Raw genomic sequence first — 20,753 nt, 5'->3', positions numbered from 1 at the left:
AAGAAAAAGGCAAATCCAATAAATATCTGAATATTTAACAAAAGTCCAACTAGAGCCAGAAGTGTGGAGAATAGAGAGGTATATAAAAATGGCAAAATTAATAAAATTAGATACCAAATGGCATTACAAAAAAACAAGTTTGGATCATCCATCCACCAGATTTTATGTCCATCCACGAACCCAATTCACAATCAGAATTATTAATTACTAAAAAACTGAAATATCAATATCCCTGTAAAAAGCAAGATAAGAAAAAAAAAAAAAAGATATTAACAGATCAGATCCAGCTCATAATACCAAATAGAATGCATACAAAAAAAGGAAATGATAAAAATTCCAAACTGAACTTTTTCTTTTATCACATGGCTGTGTCAGTTGTTTGCCCACTCTATTAAGTGACTAGTGGTAAATTCAAGAAACTTTCATTGATATTGTTGCTTTTATATCATGAAAATGTTCGACCATTACCACTTAATCCTCCTTTACAAACAAGTTTTGCATGACCAAATCTTCATTCATCTTACATAACTAAGATGTAGGAAAGCAAAGATATCAAGTATAGAAAATGTCCAAAATAAGTGAAAAAAGAAAAAAGTATGGAGAATAGTATAACTCAACTGGTATAATACCTGCATTATCAACCTCAAAATCAAAGGTTTAATTTCCCACCCTATATGTTATAAAATAAAAATAAATAAATAAAAAAAAAAAAGAAAAAGGACGGTCTACAAGGAATTGTACACCACCCCACATGTTGAAAACTAGAAATAGTAGTTTTAGAATTTCACTAAAAATAAGTGTCCTAAGAAATGTGAAAACTATCATAGAAATAGGAAGAAACATATCATGAACTTGAAAATCAAAATTGTTGCCATTTTAGTTAACTGCTTTAGATACTACAAAAATGGTTTCCATTCATAATTTTTACCTTTCGTTAGTAGAAGTAAAGGAGAAGCCGAATAACTTTTGTTATGCTCACACACAAAAGAATGACAAAAAGGAAGGCAGAGAAAGAAAAGAGAAGGTAGTCGCGTACAAGGAAAGGAACAGAATTTTTACCTTTTCCCAAATCCGACGCTGCCTCTTATTCTCTTTAGCATCTTCCAATTTGCTTTTAACGGCTGATTCTGATAAATGAAATAAATCCAAAGCATCTTTCGGAAACATACATTGAAAAATAAATAATCTCCTAAATTCAAAGTAGCAACTTGAACAGCATCAGAAACAGCAACGCTGACAAGAATCCAACCCTATGGTTTCTCTCCTGCCATCAAAAAAATCATCACTGTTTTTCAGTCTCCACAAACAGTAATGCGAAACAGATACATAATGCTCTAATATGGAACAGCAACTTACTCAAATATATCCAGTCATTTAATTCTTTTGAATAATTGAAGATTCAGTTAGTTGCAAGTAAATTTTCAATATCAAGAGAAAGGGGGAAATTTGACCTCCAAAAAATGGCATTGTGTTGCATAAAAGGATCCTAAAGCAGAAGTTTGAACTTGAGCTCATTTTACAACCAACTTGGTTTGATAGCTTGAGTTTCCAAAAGGAATTGGAATGTCTATTTTAACAATTAAATTCAAGAAAACTACCGAATTATACCCATTTCTCTTGTGAGAAATAATCATAAAAACAAATTTTGTTCTGGACCACGACACTGGGAATAGGGATATGCATAAGGCTGAAAATTAAAATGTTAGAATGCCTCAAAATTAACTGATGAGAATCCAATGAGTTACGAATGGGCTAATGTATGATGTGCTCCCACCAACGAAATCACAGAAATGGCCCCCACTCAAACACTTTCCAACTCATATTCACCATTCTAATTTCCTATTCCTTGATTTCTCTATCAATTTTTTATTATTAGGGAAAAAAAAAAAGGGAACGACCCAACTTCAATCTCCAGTGATCAGAAAGTTTCTCCCCCGAATTACTGGGAGAGTGAAAAATAAAAACTTTTTACATTAAAGGAAGCTTTGCAAGAATGTGGCTGATAATTCTGAAGCATTAGAACTTTAAATGTATGGGATAAATTTGCAAAAGGTTAAGTCGCAAATTTGATCTAAAAAATTTAGAATTTGGTCTCTATAGTTTATAATTACAATTTAGTCTCCATAGTTTGATAAAATTTTCATAAACCGCCTCTATGATTTGATAAAAGGTTTATAAATAGTTCTTCGTAGATACTATATATGAAGGTTATCTACGAAGGTTTTATAACTATGAAGATTATATATGAAGTTTCATAAAATTATAGGGATTAAATTCAGACCAAATTTATAATTTAAACTATGGTAAAGAGTAGCTCATTTTTCTTAACCCTGTATTTGCTTCTAATTCTACCTTTGTCACTTTATGAACCCAACGCAAATCAAGCAAAAAAGATGCAATAATCATTGAAACAATAAAGGTAACAGAGAAAGAAAAATTACCATGGCGGAGGAAATGGCCAAATAACCAGTGGAGGTAGTGGGAGGTCCCGGCGGCGAAGGTTGCGAGCTGGAAGTGCCATGAGTTCCGTTTCCAACGGCGTCGTTAATGGAAAATCCGAGCTGATACACCGGCGTACCATCAGGCTTAAAGAGACCATAATTCCTCTCCGAAGTTGGTCCAGGTTTCATATTCTCGTTAAACAGAGCAAACACATAAATGTTGAGGTCCGAGCTCGGCCTCAATGGCGTCCCCTTCTTCTGGCAGATGAACTTGAGTAGGTTACCATTGTACTTCTTTGCATTCTCCTGAGTCGCACCGGCCTCGTCTTCGTCTCCCTTCGATGGCCATCCAGTCTCCGATATATGAACAGGAAGTTTCTTATAACCAACAGCGGCGAGCGCATAGTAAACTGCGTCGATCTGTGCGAACAACATGTTGTCGTAGTGAAGATTCGAGCCGGGATCTAAAACCCCTTGGTTCGGTTGGAACAGAACGAAATCCAGCGAAACCTGCTTCGGATTCGCCTTGTACGCGAAGTAAGGGTACGCATTGATCAAGAACGGGGAGCCGATCTTGACATGGAAGTCCAAGATTGGGACTAAACAATCAACTAAATCCCTACGGAAGACTCCGGCGGAAGGCGGATAGGAAGTTTCAAGTATTGCCAAAGAATGCGCCGTCGTCACGGCCACCTGCTTATCTAGCCCTAGATTTACGAGCGCTGTATGCACGCTCTGCATCGCCGGTAGTAAATTAGCAGTAAGAGAAGTGTCATTGAAGGTTAATACCTCATTGCCGACGAAGATTGAAGTGATTTTAGTGCCAGGGAAGTACGCTTGAACATTATTCTTCACCCACTCTTCAGCACATGCCGGATTCTTCATTTTAGCCAAGTACTCGTTTCCAAGTCCGACTATGAACTCCACGCTCGTATTAGCAAATGCGCGAAGAACCTTCGGACTCGCATCGTACAGCTTCACCTTTGTAGCTCCAATTGATTTCACCAACGGAATTACATTCTCCGGAGCAGGAAGATTGTTCGCTATCTGACCATAGTTCACTCCAACTGAGCTCACCATAACAGGTAGCAACAACAAACCTTCACAAAATCACAAAATTCAATATAGCTCTAACTGAGCAACACACCACAATTTCACAATAATCCACATCTTAAACCAAAAAAAAAAGAAAAAAGAAAAAAAAGGCGGAAGCTCATGAAATTCCAGATCACCTGAAACCAGAAGTAGAACGAACGAACCGCAGTGCTTGAATCCGAACCTTCTCAGCTCCATGGAGCTAAACTTCAGTAGTCTTAGTGAAATTCGAAGTCCGGAAATGCCAATCACTGCACTGAAGAGTGAAAATAAGGAGCGATCTGGAGCTAGCACAGAAACGCCGTCGTCGGAGAGGTGGTTGCTGGAGAAAGCGACGATGACCCGCCGGCCGCCGTCTAGTTTGAGTGTGGACAGAGAGTTGAGTGTGCGGCGGAAGTAAGGCGAGGAGCCGTGCGGTTATGGTCATTTGTAGAACGTTGAAATGGACGGCGTAAAGTAAAAAAGTGGAAAACGGGAAAAAGAAAAAAGAAAAAAGAAAAAAGAAAAAAGAAAAAAGAAAAAGAAAAAAAAGTGTTGAGTATCTATTCGTTAAAAACATTTTGTAATAAACTTTACAATTTAGTATAATTGTTTTATGACAATACAATCATTTGTTAATTTTCCATTTAACATATGATTAATGCAAACATCATGACATGTTTTCGTCCAATCTTTAAATTTACAACAATTAAATTTAGTCACTGATCTAAAATAAAATAAACCTTAAAGTCTAATCATCATATATTTTAAATTTAAATCAAATGATCATAGTTAAAGTTATTATTCTGACCAAAAGTTCAAGGTTTGAATCTCCTCAACATGATGAAAATTAAATTAAGGGTATGTTTACCTATTTATTTGCAATTTAGGGTATGGTCGTAATTGGATTGTGTTGTAAAGGGAATATGCTACAATGGTAATCAAATTATTCATGATGTTTACTAACGTGTAATAAGATGGGTTGCATCGTAATGTGTAATGGGAATAAAATTTGAAAAGATCACCAAAATCCTCATTTTTTTTATTCTATTAAGTAACTTAAATTTTATATTTTTTAAAAAAATTAATACCGAAACTAAAAAAATGTAGCATTTTAAAAAATTAAATAATAATTATTTTAAATCTCGTTATGTAAATTCATGTTTTTAATTTGATTGTAGACTTATATTTACAAAATAATCTCTTTTTTAAGTGATAGAATATTTCTAACAAATATTTTTTTTAGATGATTATATATATAAACAGAGTCGCTAATTATATAAAATCTAGGGTACTTTTTTTAAATGATAAAATTACTAGAAATATTTTTAAATATAGCAAAATGTTACTATCTATCAATGATAGACACTGATAGACATTGTTGCCTATTGTTGTCTACTACTAATAGATAGTGATATTTTTTTTATTTGTAAATAAGTTAGACTCATTTTATTATATTTGTAAACAACTCTAAAATCTATAAAATGAATATATATTCTTTTCTATTTTAAAAGAATAACAATAATCTCAAACTACAATATTAAACCAAAGCTAGAGCGCCTAGCGTGTCTGATTTCTACAGAGCAAGTTGGAGTGAGAGTGAAATGAGGTTGGAGAGCAAGTTAGGAATTTATTAACGCAATCAGAAATTTGGAACTCGAATTCGAGATTGGAAGCTCAAAAAATAACAATAATCTCACTCTGCAATCGTAAACCACAGCAAGAAGTACCTAGCATGTCTGGTTTTGGTCACATGGCAAGAGTTGGAGAAAGAGCGACAACAAGATCAACCCTAAGCCAGAGCGAGATCAAGCATGAACAAAAATGAAAAAATGCAAAGAAAAAATGAGGCATTCAAGGAAAGTACTAGGATGGAGAGAAAAACTGTGTAAAGTTTGACAAGTCCGAGTTATTTTGGTCTTCAGAAAAGAGACTGACGTGTTTCTGGTTTCTTTACCGGGAAAGAGGTTAGAAACGTACATGCTTTCGAAGAAGTAAAACGGGGACTATAAATGGAGAAGTTAATACCAAAATGTTGATAGGCTCAGTAGTGAGAATGAAGAAGAAGATCAAATCGAGGTGTAGAGGCTCCAGAAAAGGGCAAAATATGTAAGAAAATTTTGATGGGTCCCCCATAATTTAGCAAAGGAAATCATAGTATCAGATAGAAGTAATCAAATTGTTGGATTATGGGCAATATAATTACATGGGCCCCATGACTTCTTTCCATTTACAAAGTTGTGTAAACAACCACAAAGTAATCAGGTGAACCTCGTTTGCCTAAATTGCGTTGCATTGACTTCGATTACAAGATGATAAATGTACCCTAAAAACAAACTTTAAATAGCAAACTAATAACATTATCAATTTAAACTAACTTCCAGAAGTGAAACATTTTAAATCATTTTAAACCGGTTCTTCATGATAAGTAGTTGTTTTCATTTTATTTCAATTAAAAGCAACTCAACATCACTTAATATAATTATTCTTCTAAAACATCTCATCAAAGTAGCAAGTAAAGTTGTCAAGTAATTCATTTTAAAAAAGTAAATAAAAATAGAGTAAGACAAGCAAATGAAAATTATACACACGTGTGAAAATTTTACCCTATCGATTTTAAAACAAAATTATTGATTCATTATCGTTTAAATTAATATCGATCTTAATTGATATTTGTCAAAATTAAAAACTTCCTCAACATTTAATGACCCTATCTTCCAATGATTCTCATCCCACGTGATGTTTTGCACATATTCTCACTCTTTTAGGAATGTTCTAATAAAGTATTATTCCTTTTGGTAGTGACCATATTCATATGCAACTTTAGAGATGGTAAATAGAATGGAGTGAAGTTGGAGATGTTCGTTTCTAATCGAATTTGAGATTCTCTATTATACGCGACTTGGATCTTGGCTATTTCATTATGTAAATGGTTGAACAATAAATTAGAAAGGTACACAAGATAATATCACCCCAACTAAATCAAAGAGTAGAAACAAACAAAATAACCAAATGGAAGAGAAGGTCTAAAAATCAAATTAAACTTAAAAGATAAAATTTTTGTTCCTATAAGATAATTGAGAATAGTTTCAATAGCAAATTTAGGGATCAATTGTAATGAACCTAAATAGTAAATATAATTGAACTACTTTTATCGCTTTACTCAAAATTCACCATATTTCTCTAAAACAATAACAATAATGATAACTATAACAGTAAACATAACAATAACGATACGACGTACTTTTCAAACACAATTGGATTGAATATGCTCGATTGTCAATCCATTTACATTTGTTGATTAGAGATTTAAAGGTAGAACTCATGTGCCAAGTTCCAATATGGATGCAAACTACAAGTAAACAACACAAAATATAATCAAACAAAGCCCGATTTTCTTATTACCATTGATTATAATAATTCCTATAGTTTGATATATACCTTCGTAAGGAAAGTATTTGTGAAAATTTTATCAAACTATAAGCACTCTAAATTTTATCAAAGTAACTCAATTCTAACTTTCTAAAATCCTAAGGAGTAAATAAAAATAAGAAAGGGTAAATTTGGCAACACGACTGCTATTCCATCCCTATTGAAATAACCTAACATTAGCAAATTGAAAGCTATTAGTCACCTCTTTCGTTCACTCATACATTAGGATGTAGAGACTGAGATGGTATAAAAAAACTAATCAAAGAAATTATTTGGTAAGACCGCCCCAATATAGTTAACAATGTATTTCACCATGTACGAGAGAATACTGCCTCAAGTTTATAGCCAATAGTTGTTAAGGCACATGCAGAATCCAATGATTATTATCACATTACGGAGACATTGACCAACCAAAATCAACCACCCGTACCTGCCTAACAAGACCCATCCACATGCACAACAAAAGACCAAAATTTCCAAAACTATGAGATGCATTATACTATATTATATACTTACACTCTACAACAAAAGATTACCAAAAGCAAAAAGAAAAGATTGCAGATGTAGTTTATTATCCAATTCTTTTTTCTTTGATGGAATACAACAATCACACCTGTCAATTGCCATGTGCTTCAGGATCAACCATCAATTGGAGAGTGGCCTCAGTTTACTAGACCCATTTTACCTGTTTTGGAAGGATATGTGCAAAAAGATCAAACAAATCCTCCAGTACTTCCCTCTCCATATCCATATCCATTGGCATTTAGCATATACTAAGAGAAATTGGGAATTTATATAGCCATACATCACTTCTGGCAGCCTTCTCAAGGAGTCGCAAGGTTTTCCTTGGCAAGAGGAGCAATTTCCTCCCCTTCCATTCCAGGTTGGCTGTTATCGACTCCCAATCCCAACAAGAATTTCTCCCATTGTTTAGCTGGGCCCTGCATAAATTAACACGAGATGACGACATTTTTCCTTTTCAGTTGAATCACGAAATACAATTGAAATACGAGTATGAGAGTATTTGTGATTGTGCGGTTTATGTTGAATTTACCTTCCAAGAGAAATCTTGAGCCATACAATTCTGTATCATTTCTTTGTGGGCAGCAGTGCCGAAAAGTGCGATAGCTCTTAGTACAGTTTTAGCAATTGCAGCTGCATCAGCAGGAGAAACCGTTTCACACTGGCAAACAAGTGAACTCCAATCAAAAAGTTGCAACATGAATTCAGAATGAAACAGAGAAAGAATTGAAAGCAATTATGTGATGCAGATTTGAAACTATCATACTTACTTCGACGCTGAAAGCGCCCATTTGGAGACCTGTATAACCATCAATAACAGTGTCGGCAAGTCCACCAGTTGTGCTTACCAAGGGAATCTGAAATTGAAACATTCTATCACTATCAAGCTATTGTGTTGGATCTGCCAACAGAAATTTTCTATCAGAAAGTTTTTCTTAGTTAAATATGTGGGGTGGTGGATTCGAATCCTCCAGAGTGTATGCCTTTAACTAGTTGACCTACGCACAGTAAACCTAGAGATAACTATGAGTATGTATATGAAATTTTTGGTGACTTACTGTTCCATAAGGCATAGCTTGCAACTGGATGAGACCACATGGTTCGAATCTACTTGGAATGATCAAGAAATCAGCTGCAGCATTTATGAGATGTGCTAAAGGAACGTTGAACTTTGCCACCCCCCTAGCTTTGTCAGGATATTTTATCTCTAGCCCTTCAAGCTGTTGCTCTAAGTATTTCTTGCCAGTTCCCTAGTAGAAAGAAGATGGAAATTAACTTTCATCCAAATACGGTTTGATAAAAGAAATAGGTTATATATACGTACAAGGACCACCAATTGAACATCTTCATGAATGAAGTTTGGAATAGCTGCCGATAGGATATCCGATCCCTTTTGCTCCTCAAGTCTGCCAATGAACCCTATCAAAGGGATGTTCCTGTCGACAGGCAATCCAACTTCTGCTTGAAGAGCTTCTTTCAAGAGCGCTTTAGCTTCCGCAACCTGAAAATGAAGATCTGGCTAAGAAATTTCTTTAATCAATTTAGAAGGGAAATGTGAACAATGTCAGTTAACTTACAGTTTCCGCATTAAATTTGATGGGAATGTATTTGTCAGTGGTAGGGTTCCACTCCTGAACATCCATACCATTCAGTATACCAGTAACCGTGGTCAAACGAAGAATGGTATCCAATTCAACACCCCGCTCAATTCCAGAAACAAGTTCCTGTGCATAGTATGGACTAACAGTCAACACTCTGTCAGATTCCAATATCCCAGCCTTCATCCAATTGATTTTTCTTCCCTTCACAGGCTTTACATACCTAGAAACCAAGATTTCTTAGGACATATTGGGAGAATAAATTTTCTGGGATGCAGATTAACTGGAAAGTAACTGATGGCACTCACCCGTCAGTAAAGTCAAAAGAACTCTTGAATTGGTCAGGCAGATTCAGAAGGGAAAAGTCTGAGAAAGCAAATCTTCCTTGGTAAGCAATGTTGTGGATGCAGAAAGCAACCTTTGAGCATTTAAAAGTGAGTCCAATATCAGCTCTTGAATTTGTATAATGTGATACTAATATATCTACTGAAATAGGGAGAACTAATATGGCACAAACCTACCTTGGCAGTCTCATAAATTCCCCTTGCTTTATACATGGATTTCAAGTAACATGGAAGAAGAGCTGTGTGCCAATCATTGGCAACAAATACAACATCCTCGCCTGCAATGATTAGCAAAGCATATTTTCTTTGTGAGTCATTTATTAACTAGTAACTATTGAATTGAGATTATTGGAAATTATAAAAAAAAAAAAATAAAGAGAATACACACCATATGGTCCTGAAAAGTACTTGCTGCTGTCCAAATTTAAAACCAAAGGTGCCAACAGAGCAGCCTGATGAATAAAGGTATTTGATGGTTCAATGTAAAATAAATGTTGTAACACTGGAAACCATGTCAAGAAGGATATTGATGGAATTTTCAGTTGAACTAAGTGAAAACCTAGCAAATTGGGTATTTTGTGCACGAACTACTTGTAAATGTCATACGGAAATTCTAGAAGATGGCTAAATGAAATTTACAAAAGATTTTTTTTTATTGGAGGCACTCAATGAAAGTTAACGGACTTGGATAATAGAATTCCATGGGCTGTCTCTATATTGCTACGATGCCAATGAACAGAAACGTATTTTGAACAAGAACAAACATTTCTAGGCGTCACAAGGAAAAATGTATATATTTTTACTCCTGTAATCCCACCCACTCCTCAAGCCTGTGAAAAGATGATCTGCAGAAAAGGAATATAAGCTTAGTCACCTGGCACAACAGGCTAAACCGCAACTGATTGTCATCATAATCCACTCCGGCATTCGGCCCATAAAGTTTAGATTTAGTTTTGCCCCAAACCTGTTGACATACACAATGCAAAGCATTAGAAGAAAGATCTGGCAGAACACACTTTAGTTACGAAATTCACATTACCTTTTCCAGAAATATAGGGTGATCAACAAATACTCGATCAACTCCTCGTTTGTAGCAATGGAAAAACCGTACAGTTAAAATTTCATCCCCAACTTGCATCTGGTCATGTTCATGAAAATATCACAAAACAGTTACTTTGTCCCCTCCCCACAAAAGATAATCATTTTCACGAAGATGAAGAACCTATACCTCGACTGTTACATTTGTGTCCCAAGCATCTTTGTACTGATCATAGCGAGGAGCTATAGTCATGACGCGATGTCCTCTAGCCTAAAACATAAAAGCAGTAAAAAATTCAGACTATAACAGAAAATTCTGACAAAATTGCGTTTGAAAGTGAAGCGAAAAACTTCACTTACAGCCAATGCTGGAGGCAATCCTCCAAGAACATCACCAAGCCCACCAGTTTTGCTCCATGGAGTAACTTCAGCAGCCACAAACACTATATTCATCCCTTGTTCACACACAATTTTCCCAGCAGTTGCAACAAGTCCATCAGTTTTCCTGCTGACAGTCCTGCAAATTGCACTTGCAGGAGTTCTCTTTCGCAGCACATCCAAATTGTTCAAGGATTTCAATCCCTTGTGAGTTTCAATTTGGTTCTTCACCCCAACCTGTGAAATGCTCGTTTTAGTCTCTGAGCCTGAAGCCCCATGACTAACTATGAGAGAACTCCTCGACACAAAGTTGGAAACAGTCACAGATCCCATTGAAGCCATCCTTGATCTAAAACAGCGTCCAGAAATCAGAACAATAAATTCAATTCACCTCCAGCAAATAAATCGTAAAATACCATCATTAATCTATGCATGCAAAACACTCAAATTACTCGCGGAATAAATCATGAAATGAACGGTCATGCAACACAAGAAAAAAGTTTCGGAATCCATCTAAATGAAAACTATCATGCTTCATCTCGCTCAATCCGCTTCCAAACAAACTAGATTTCGAAATGATCAAGAAATAACACGACACAAACACAGAATCGGAGCTACGTCAGAACAGGAACTCACATCCAGGTGAACACCTCACCTAAAAACAAGCAAGCATTGGTAAATAGCCACTCACCAAAGACAGACACAACCGTAATATGAAACAGTAAGCAGGTAGACTGTAGACCACCGTTCAAAAGATGAAAACGAAATGTGAAACAATCGCATGGAAAGAAAAGAAACTATCTGAAACTAAAATGTCATCAGGAAGCACTGAAGAAGAAGAAGAAGAAGATCAATGACTCACCGGCGATGAGCTTTTGCCGCAAGAAAAACGTCGCCTCCTGACGAAACAACTCCGGCCACTGCAGATCTCTGGAGGATCCAACGGTACTTGTAGTGGTTCACAGGCTTTTGGCGAGACAGACACGTGGCGAAGAATTAATGGGTGTCCCTGCGAGGAAATCCCATGCGCCTCAAAATAGGATCGGCACGTGTGATATCATGGGAATTGTGGGGCCGCGGCATCCTTGGGAATATACCGGAGATTTGAGGTTAACGAAGATTGAAGAAGGAAGGCCATCTATTGAGTACGGGGAAGATATTTTGTTTAAAAGCAAAATTACAAGTTAGTCCTCTGTCCTCAAACTTTCCAAAAATAAATAAATAAAATAAACTAATCAAAGTATTAAATATAAATATTGAAAATTATGAAATTTTTTAATATTTATGAAACTTCATAAACAAAAATATTAATTTATACCTTTAGAGATTGTATCAATTTAAATCCTCAACTTTGGAGGTAACATCAATTTAAACCTCAAACTAGTATCAATTTAAATTCTAGACTAAGTATATTAATTCAAACTCTAAATTTTCATAAGTGTATCTAAATAAAACGTAATGAAGGTTCATGTTGATATAGTTATAAAACTTCAATATTTAAATTGATATGATTATTAATTTGGAATTTAAATTGATACACTTATAAAAGTTTAAGAGATTTAAATTGATACAATTATTAGTTTAGAGTTTAAATTGATACAATCAATAAAGTGTAGAAGTGTAAATTAATATTTATCTAAAAATATAAATTTAAAATTTAAAATTTAAGGATCAAATTATAAATTAACGATAAATACTAACAATGATGATATATAATTTTAACTAAATATCAAATATTAAAGAGTGGTATTAAAAAATTGTGGGACTATCATGGGGATGGTCCCACAGATGGGACGCAACAATACATTAGAAACGTACATTTAGATTTGTTTTTTTTTTTTCCCTCCTTTTATTGTTATTGTAAGATTGTTTAATTGATTGTTGTGCGTCTACCATGAAAAATTAATTGTGTTTTCTTTTTTTCTTTTATTATGATTTGTGAATATGAACGGTGGAGAATTAAGAGTAAAGTGCCACTTGCTTTGCTTTCCACGTGGAATAATTTATTCAAAAGAAGTTTAGTGACTTCGTTAGTTTAGTCAGAGATGTTGGAAATTCCCGTGTGGAAAAATGAAGGAAGTCACACTGTCACATTACTCATGAGATAAATGAGTTATTCCCTTTAGTGTGAGGTTTCGAAATGAAATTCCATACCATTAAATATTAGGTCCTTCGTGGGATTTTTTTCCATTTTTTTTAAAAAAAACAAATGAAATAATTTTTTTTTAAATAACTACTATGAAAATATTTTACTTAAATAAATAAACTTCTTATTAATTTTTTATAGGATTAATTCCATATAGACCGTTTAAATTTAAGAGAAATTAATGTTTCTATTAAAAGGCAAATTATCCATATATTAATATAAATTTAAATATCTAATTCAAATATATTCATTTCTTGGTCGTCAAACAATAAAACTTGAAATTTAAAGATAATATTTATATAATAATAACAACAACCTAATAATAAATTTTTACAATCAATTAAAAAATAGGCAAATGGGGAGGGCGGGAATTACCCATCTCCATCCTTGTTTAGCTTATTGAGAATTTTTTCACCACTTTCTGTATAAAGGAAGAATCCCTATCCCATTAGGGGTGAGTCTCCGCAGGGAAAATAGACATATTTCATTTTAGTTTCTGATCTTCTAAAAGAAATTATTTCAAATGGTAAAACTATTGAAAATATTTACAAAATATAACAAAATTTTAGAACTATCAATTGATAGACACTGATAGAAGTCTATCCGTGTCCGTTAGCTTCTATCATTGGTAGTTCTAAAATTTTGCTATATTTTGTAAATATTTTAGTTTATTTTTCTATATTTAAAAACAACTCATTTATAAAAGTATTTAATTAATTTCTAAACTTTTAATTTTGCATATATTATTAAATAATTAGCTTAATTATAATAAAATGGAATAAAGAATAAATAGACACCAATATACCCAACAAAGGAAAGAAACATAAAATAAAAAGATACAAGAAATATAATAATTAGAATAAACCCTAATTAACTTTAACATTGCACAATGTAAAGTATAATAGAATTTTTCTAAAAAAAGTAGTTAATCTGTTAGATATATATTTGAATTTTGTGTCTAACGAAAGTCTAAAATTTCAATTTTGTGTCTAGTGAGTCTGTCAGTTCTATAAATTTTTTAAAATGTTAAATAGGTTAATGGTCTATTGGACACAAAATTGAAAATTTAGTGTCTATTTGGTGGTGAATATAAAAAACATAAATTTGAAAACAATAGATTAAATGAGAACGAAGTTGTATTTCATGTTTTCAAATATATGTTTGGTAACTAATTCAGAAATTAGATTTTAGTTAAATAATGGTTTAAAATATGTTCGATACAAACTAATGAATCATAAAGCTAGTTGTAATTACTCACTAAAAATGAATTGAGTTTTTTATTAGATAACTTGAGATTCATCTCAAAACCAATTGGCAATATATAGAGTAGCTCATCTATCTTATAAGGAGTGTGAGATCCCTTTATTTTTTCATGTGAGATTCTCAACATGCCTCCTCAAAACAGTGCCTCTCTTTTATGTTCACCATTTTTTATTGAATCACAATTTCTTTTTATTGGACTGAATACTCGTTTGGGCTTTATGGACTATAATATCATATTAAATCACATGGGTTAATACACATGGGTTCAACCTCATGTTATCTAATATGGTATCAGTGACTTGTCCGGAGCTAAGTACGTGTCGTTAGTTCTACCTAACTCGAAACAAACAATAATTATAAAGCTCGAACAACAACCTAACTAACTCGTAGTTAAAGTGGAATTAAGAGGTCAATCCACAGGGAAATGTTATTTAATCCTTTCTTTAACCAAGCTTAACTATAAAAGCTATAAAACGAGGTTTTTTTTTTTTTTTTTATTAAGACAAGAAACATGCTAAAAATCAAAAGATAAAGAATAGTTGTAATCAAGTTTATAACAATCTTGCTTCTAATCCAATTTAGACGTTCATTGAAATTCTTATCATTTAATTCACAAACGGATTAAGCACGAAACTACTTACTTAATCTAGATTAAACTAGTCTCTACAAAGGCAGACAACTAGCATAACCTAGTCAAGAAAGCATTCTAACCAACGATTAAGGTAGGATAGCCTTAACCCTAATCTATTTGCATGCTTCTACCTCTATTGGGTTCCTTGGTGGTTCTATAGAAGAGAAAACACACGCATTAAGTTCTAGGATTCAATTGCGTCGATTAATTGTTAAGATAACTTACTTAATTAACCGAATTTTCTCCAAATCTAGTAATTAGTGCGTCCTAGGTTAGTCAGCCATTCAACACACAATTACTATTGCCTCTTGGAGATCTCTGCTAGACATTCTATTGAACACATTAAAAGCAACATATTAATCATGAGTGAATGTGACAAAATCAAGCATCTAGGCTAAACATGCTCAGATATAGATCATTCCTCATGCTTCAAGAATTAAAATCAGATTCAAGAATGCTTAAATTCAAATTGGTAATGATAAAGAAAAGAAGAAAACTCGAAAGAATCTGCAAGAACTCTTGAAATAGAAACAAGATTGAATTACTTCATAAATCCATAGACAAATTCATGAAGAATTACAAGTTTTCAATTTAATTTATTTCCATAAATCAATTTTATATATATATATATATATATATATATTTATATGATAACTACCTTATCATATAAAATATATTAAACTATATGTTATATCAAATATAATACATAACATATAGTTTCTATATTTAATAAAATACAATATAACCTATAGTTTCTATTCTCTCGTCAATGACATTTAATATAAATCCTATTTATATTAAATTTAATTATGTGAATCAAATTCATATAATTAATATTTGAATTATATTCAAATATTTATTTCCTCTCAAATAAACTTTATATTATAATGCATCAAATACATTATAGTAATTATATCATATATAATTAGATTAAATTAATTATATCACATATAATTAATTCCCTCAATTAATTTGAACAATTCAAATTTAATCCAAAAATTGATTCTCATTAATTCCCGTTGAACTACAAAGGAGACCTCATGGACCTGTAGCTTGAAGCTCCAATGGTACATGAATAATTAATTGAACTCTTTTAATTAAATTATTCACCATCCATTAACTGTCGAACACTACACTAAAGACCGACAGCTGCACTCTTCGCACTACAGATATATTTCTGTGCCCATTGGATATAACCAGTCAACAGTACAATGACCCTTCACAAATTGCTCGTAAGTACAACTAGGTAAAAAAATATCGTTTTGCCCTTGTAGCTACATCTAACTCCTTAAGTACCAATGATCCTTATAATGAATAATAAATCATAGTCCAACTATGGCCAAATCCCTCTCGGACTAGGAAATGGTGTGGCGCCACATTGTTCAAGCCTTGGAATCAGCTCTTAAGGGAGCAATTTATCTACTTACCTCAACATTGGGGAATGAGTGAATTCCTTCTTGTGTAGCTGTATTCCCTCCCCAATCAAACGAATCCCCAAAATGGTAGGCTTTTCAAGTCACCGATCTAACCACTCTCACTCATATAAATCAAAGGAACGCTTTCATAGAAAGGAGTTCACAACTCATTCAGGATTCAGGTTATGTTACCTATGGTCATCTTGGTGAAATGTAAGTCTCTATTATGAACGATATTATATAATAAGACCAAACATTTCGTGGCCCAATCTTATACAAACTCCTTTGTATAGAATATCTCTGTTCACATGTCTCCACATGAATGATAAGAATAAGATCATTTGTAGCACTTTACAACATTTGTAACATCTACAAAATGGGTCATACTCATAGTGTCACCAGGATAAGGTATCCAACCTTATCCATCTACTACAGACCATTTAAGTTATCACTTAAACATGATCCACCTGTATATCTCTACATACATGTTTAAGCTACAAGATAACCTTGGATGTTAGTTTATTGGTTTGTGGTTAATGCAATTAATTTTAAAATAAAACATCATATATTTTATTACATAAATAAAATATTTGTACAATACAATCACAAATTATAGGTCCCCAACCCCAACAATCTCCTACTTGACCTAAAGCTGGTGGGGTGTACAATGTAAAAGTTAAAACTAAAATACAAAATACACAAAACAATAAATTAGGGCATAACATGCCTAGTACAAATCTCCCACTTGCGCTAACCAAAACGTGGCCTGTCCCATAGACCCATACTTTGTAGGTAAGCCTTAAACACCTTAGTCATGAGGGCCTTTGTAAATGGATCTACAACATTGTGCTTCGAAGCTATCTACATGATGATCACGTCTTCTCAATACATAATCTCTCGGATGAGATGATACTTTCGCTCTATGTTTTTCCAGCGTTTGTGACTCCGAAGGTCCCGGGAATTAGCCACATTATCACTATTATCACAATAAAAGGTGATGGACTTTTACATGTCTAGAACAACTTCCAGATCAGTTAGAAATCATGAGCCAAACAACTTCCTTAGCAGCTTCACAATCTGCTACGTACTCAACCTTCATGGTAGAGTCAGCAATGCGCCATTGCTTGGTGCTCCTCCAGACTACTGCCCCTCTGTTAAAAGTGAACACTAACCGTGATGTGGATTTCCTAGAATCCTTATCAGTCTGAAAATCAGAGTTCATGTATCCTGTAAGGATCACATCTTTCAAACCATACACGAGCATGTAGTCTCTCGTTCTTCGTAGATACTTAAGGATATTCTTAATGAAGGTCCAGTGATCATATCATGGATTAGACTAATATCTACTGACTATCCCCACCGCATAACAGATGTTAGGTTTAGTATATAACATCGCATACATCAGGCTGCCAACAACCAATGTATAAGGGATCCATCTCATTTTCTCAACCTTTTGAGGTTTCTTAGGACATTTTTCCTTAGACAATATAACTCCATGTTTGAAAGGTAGAAAACCTATCTTAGAGTTCTGCATCAAATACTTGACAGATATCTTGTCAATGTACGATGCTTGAGACAGAGCTAACATTTTGTTCTTTCGATCTCTAAAGATCTGAATGTCTAGAACAAGCTAAGCCTCTCCCAAATCTTTCATTTGAAATTGAGTCGCTAGCTAGTTCTTAACTTTAGTCAGTAGACCTACATCATTCCCAATGAGTAGGATATCGTCAACATATAACACTAGGAAAGCTATCGAACTGTTGATGATCCTCTTGTATACACAAGGCTCATCAATATTCTGATCAAAGCCATAAAATTTGATTGCAGTATCAAACCTTATGTTCCAAGATCGAGAAGCTTGCTTCAGTTCATAAATGGACCGGTTAATCCTGTAAACCTTTTGCTCTTGACCTTGGGTTATAAGTCCCTCGAGTTTCTCCATACAAATGGTCTCCTCAAGATTGCCATTCAGAAAGGAAGTCTTGACGTCTATTTGCCAAATCTCATAGTTATAATATGAGGTAATGGACATGAGGATTCAAATAGACTTTAACATGGAAACAGATGAGAAAGTCTCCTCATAGTCGACTCCTTCAACATGGATGTAACCCTTTGCCACTAGTATAGCCTTAAAGGTTTGCACCTTCCCATCAGCACCCTGTTTTCTCTTGTAGATCCATTTGCAACCTATAAGTTTAACCCTATTAGGTAGATTTATAAGATCCTAGACCGTTGAAGTACATCAACTCCATTTCTAGATCCATAGCTTTGATCACTCATCTTTGTCAATATCCTCAATTGCCTTCTTGTAAGACAATGGATCATTAACATTTCTGTCAGCTAATATAGCTAGGATTGCAATTAAACCCATATAACGTACAGGTGGATTCACAACCCTTCCACTGCGTCGAAGTTCCCTCAACACCTGAGGTGGATTTGACATACTAGATGATTCAAATTCAACAACTTTTTTTTTTTTTTTTTTTAAAGTGTTGGGTTTTTCAACAACTTTTGTTGAAGGTTTAGTAGATTCCTTGGAAAGTTCATTCAACACAACCTTATTGCGGGACTTGTGCTCCTTTATGTGGTTTTCTTCCAAAAAAGTAGCATTTGTCGTTACAAAAAACTTTATTTTCCTTAGGGTCGAAGAAGTAACCACCTCCCGTGCCTTTGAGGTAGCCTACAAATAGGCATAGTTTTGAATGAGGTTCTAGTTTCTTAGGATTTCCCTCAATCACATGTGCTGGGCAACCCCAAATTCTAAAATGGCATAAACTAGCTTTACGACTATTCCATAATTTCAAAGGTGTTCTTGTAACACTTTTGGATGGAACACAGGTCAAAATATATGTTGCAGTTTATACTACAAAACCCCAAAACGAATCAGGTAAGGAAGCGTAACTCATCATAGACCAAACCATGTGCAACAGGGCTCGATTTTTCCTTTATGATATACTATTCTATTGAAGTGTACGAGGTATTGAGAGTTGGGATACAATTCCATGCTCTATTAAATACTTCTGGAATGTTAGATCCAAAAACTTTCTACCTCAATCAGATCGAAATATCTTAATTATTTTATTTAATGCATTTTTAAATACTGCCTTGAACTCTTTGAACTTTTAAAGGATTAAGACTTATGTTTCATTAAATAAACATACTCATATCTTGAATAATCATCAGTAAAGATGATAAAATATTCAAACCCTCATCTTTATTTTACATTCATCGGACCACAAAGATCTGAATGTACTAGTTCTAAGCGTTCTTTAGCCCTGTGACCTTTTCTAATAAAAGGTCTTTTAGTCATTTTGGCTTCAAGGCATGACTCACACACAGATAAATAATTTTCTTCTAACTCGCTTAGAAGTCCATTCTTCACCAACCTTTCAATCCTATTGAGATTGATGTGTCCTAATCTCAGGTGCCAAAGTTGGGCATTTTCTTTAGGAAAAATTCAGAAAAAATCTAAGTGTTTTATTTTGAGTTATCGTAGTTTTAAACATTTCAGTGTTATGGAGGGCTTTAGTTTCTAACGGTCTTAGCACATAAAGGTTATTTTCCAGTTGCACAGAACAAATATTGACACCATTCTTTGAAATAAACAGTTTATTTACAGACAAATTTATACAATGATTTTGTTCTAATAAACACTTTACAGAAATTAAGTTCCGCCTCAAACCAAGAACTATAAATACATTTTCTAGCAAAATATATCTATTCTGTAAAGTTAAATAGAGACCTCTCACTGCCACAACTGAGACAACGTGCCCAGTTCCAACCTGCATTATCATCTCCCCAGCTTCTAGTTTCCACCAGGAACTAATTCCCTAAAATGAGGAATAAATGTGGTTAGTGGCACCCGAATCAATTATCCAAGCCGAATCATCATTTTCCACTAAACAGGTTTCCAAAACAAGCAAATCTCATATTTACCTTGTTTGGCCTTCTTCTTTTCCGCCAAGTATTTGGGATAGTTCCTCTTCCAATGTCCCTCTTGGTTGCAATGGAAACAGATTCCCTTTGCAACCTTGACCTTATTGCCATTCTGGGCAGTAGCTGGAAGGTTAACTTTCCCCTTTCCACCTTTCTTCTTTTTCCATTTTTTGATGCCGAAAGAAGAAGACACAAACTTTATTCCAGAGGTCGAACCTCTGTGGAACTTTTTAGAGGATGAAACAATATTTGATTCACCCTTCTATCCCTTGGTTTTGATCAAGGACTAAAAGGTTTGTAGCTTGTTGATCAAAGTAGTAAGGTTATAGTCAATTCTGTCCATAACAACATTGCTACGAAACTGTAGGAAACATTCAGGTAAAAATTCCAGAATGAAGCTAACCTGACTGGATTCATCGATGACGAACTCATTCATCTCTGCCACGTTAAAGTGGACCATCATGTTGAGAAAATGTTCTCGAACAGATGCCTCTTCTTGTGTAAGCCATTAAAGATGTGTTTGAGAGCGTCGTGC

The 20,753-nt window shown here is 34.0% G+C and overlaps 2 protein-coding genes across 4 annotated transcripts; both read right to left on the bottom strand.

Moving 5' to 3' along the window:
- Positions 1-79: 79 nt before the first annotated feature.
- LOC120092763 (Glycosyl hydrolase superfamily protein) lies at positions 80-4,087 on the bottom strand. Its single transcript, XM_039050953.2, has 4 exons — positions 3,674-4,087; positions 2,442-3,541; positions 1,060-1,264; positions 80-232 (listed from the first exon to the last, which is right to left on the bottom strand). Exons 1-3 carry the CDS (start codon positions 3,732-3,734, stop codon positions 1,196-1,198), a joined length of 1,230 nt encoding a protein of 409 aa, XP_038906881.1. The 5' UTR covers positions 3,735-4,087; the 3' UTR covers positions 80-232; positions 1,060-1,195.
- A 3,333-nt stretch (positions 4,088-7,420) lies between these two features.
- On the bottom strand, positions 7,421-11,942 carry GBSS1 (UDP-Glycosyltransferase superfamily protein). 3 transcript variants are annotated; one of them, XM_039050951.2, is made up of 15 exons: positions 11,690-11,853; positions 10,810-11,176; positions 10,640-10,720; positions 10,451-10,549; positions 10,286-10,375; positions 9,800-9,863; positions 9,589-9,689; positions 9,376-9,485; positions 9,047-9,290; positions 8,794-8,970; positions 8,528-8,719; positions 8,240-8,326; positions 8,002-8,130; positions 7,753-7,888; positions 7,421-7,632 (listed from the first exon to the last, which is right to left on the bottom strand). In XM_039050951.2, the coding sequence occupies exons 2-14, from the start codon at positions 11,167-11,169 to the stop codon at positions 7,772-7,774; spliced, it is 1,851 nt and encodes a 616-aa protein (XP_038906879.1). In that variant the 5' UTR covers positions 11,170-11,176; positions 11,690-11,853; the 3' UTR covers positions 7,421-7,632; positions 7,753-7,771. The 3 variants fall into 3 exon arrangements, with proteins under 3 accessions (XP_038906879.1, XP_038906880.1, XP_038906878.1); XM_039050952.2 differs by adding an exon at positions 11,464-11,482 and having other exon boundaries at positions 7,421-7,888; positions 11,690-11,759; XM_039050950.2 differs by having other exon boundaries at positions 7,421-7,888; positions 11,690-11,942.
- Positions 11,943-20,753: the final 8,811 nt, after the last annotated feature.

This window comes from Benincasa hispida, chromosome 12, assembly GCF_027475165.1.
Source record: "Benincasa hispida cultivar pf3 chromosome 12, pf3_genome.v1.1, whole genome shotgun sequence".
Taxonomy (NCBI): Eukaryota; Viridiplantae; Streptophyta; class Magnoliopsida; order Cucurbitales; family Cucurbitaceae; genus Benincasa; species Benincasa hispida.
This window is presented reverse-complemented; position numbering and strand designations above follow the sequence as displayed.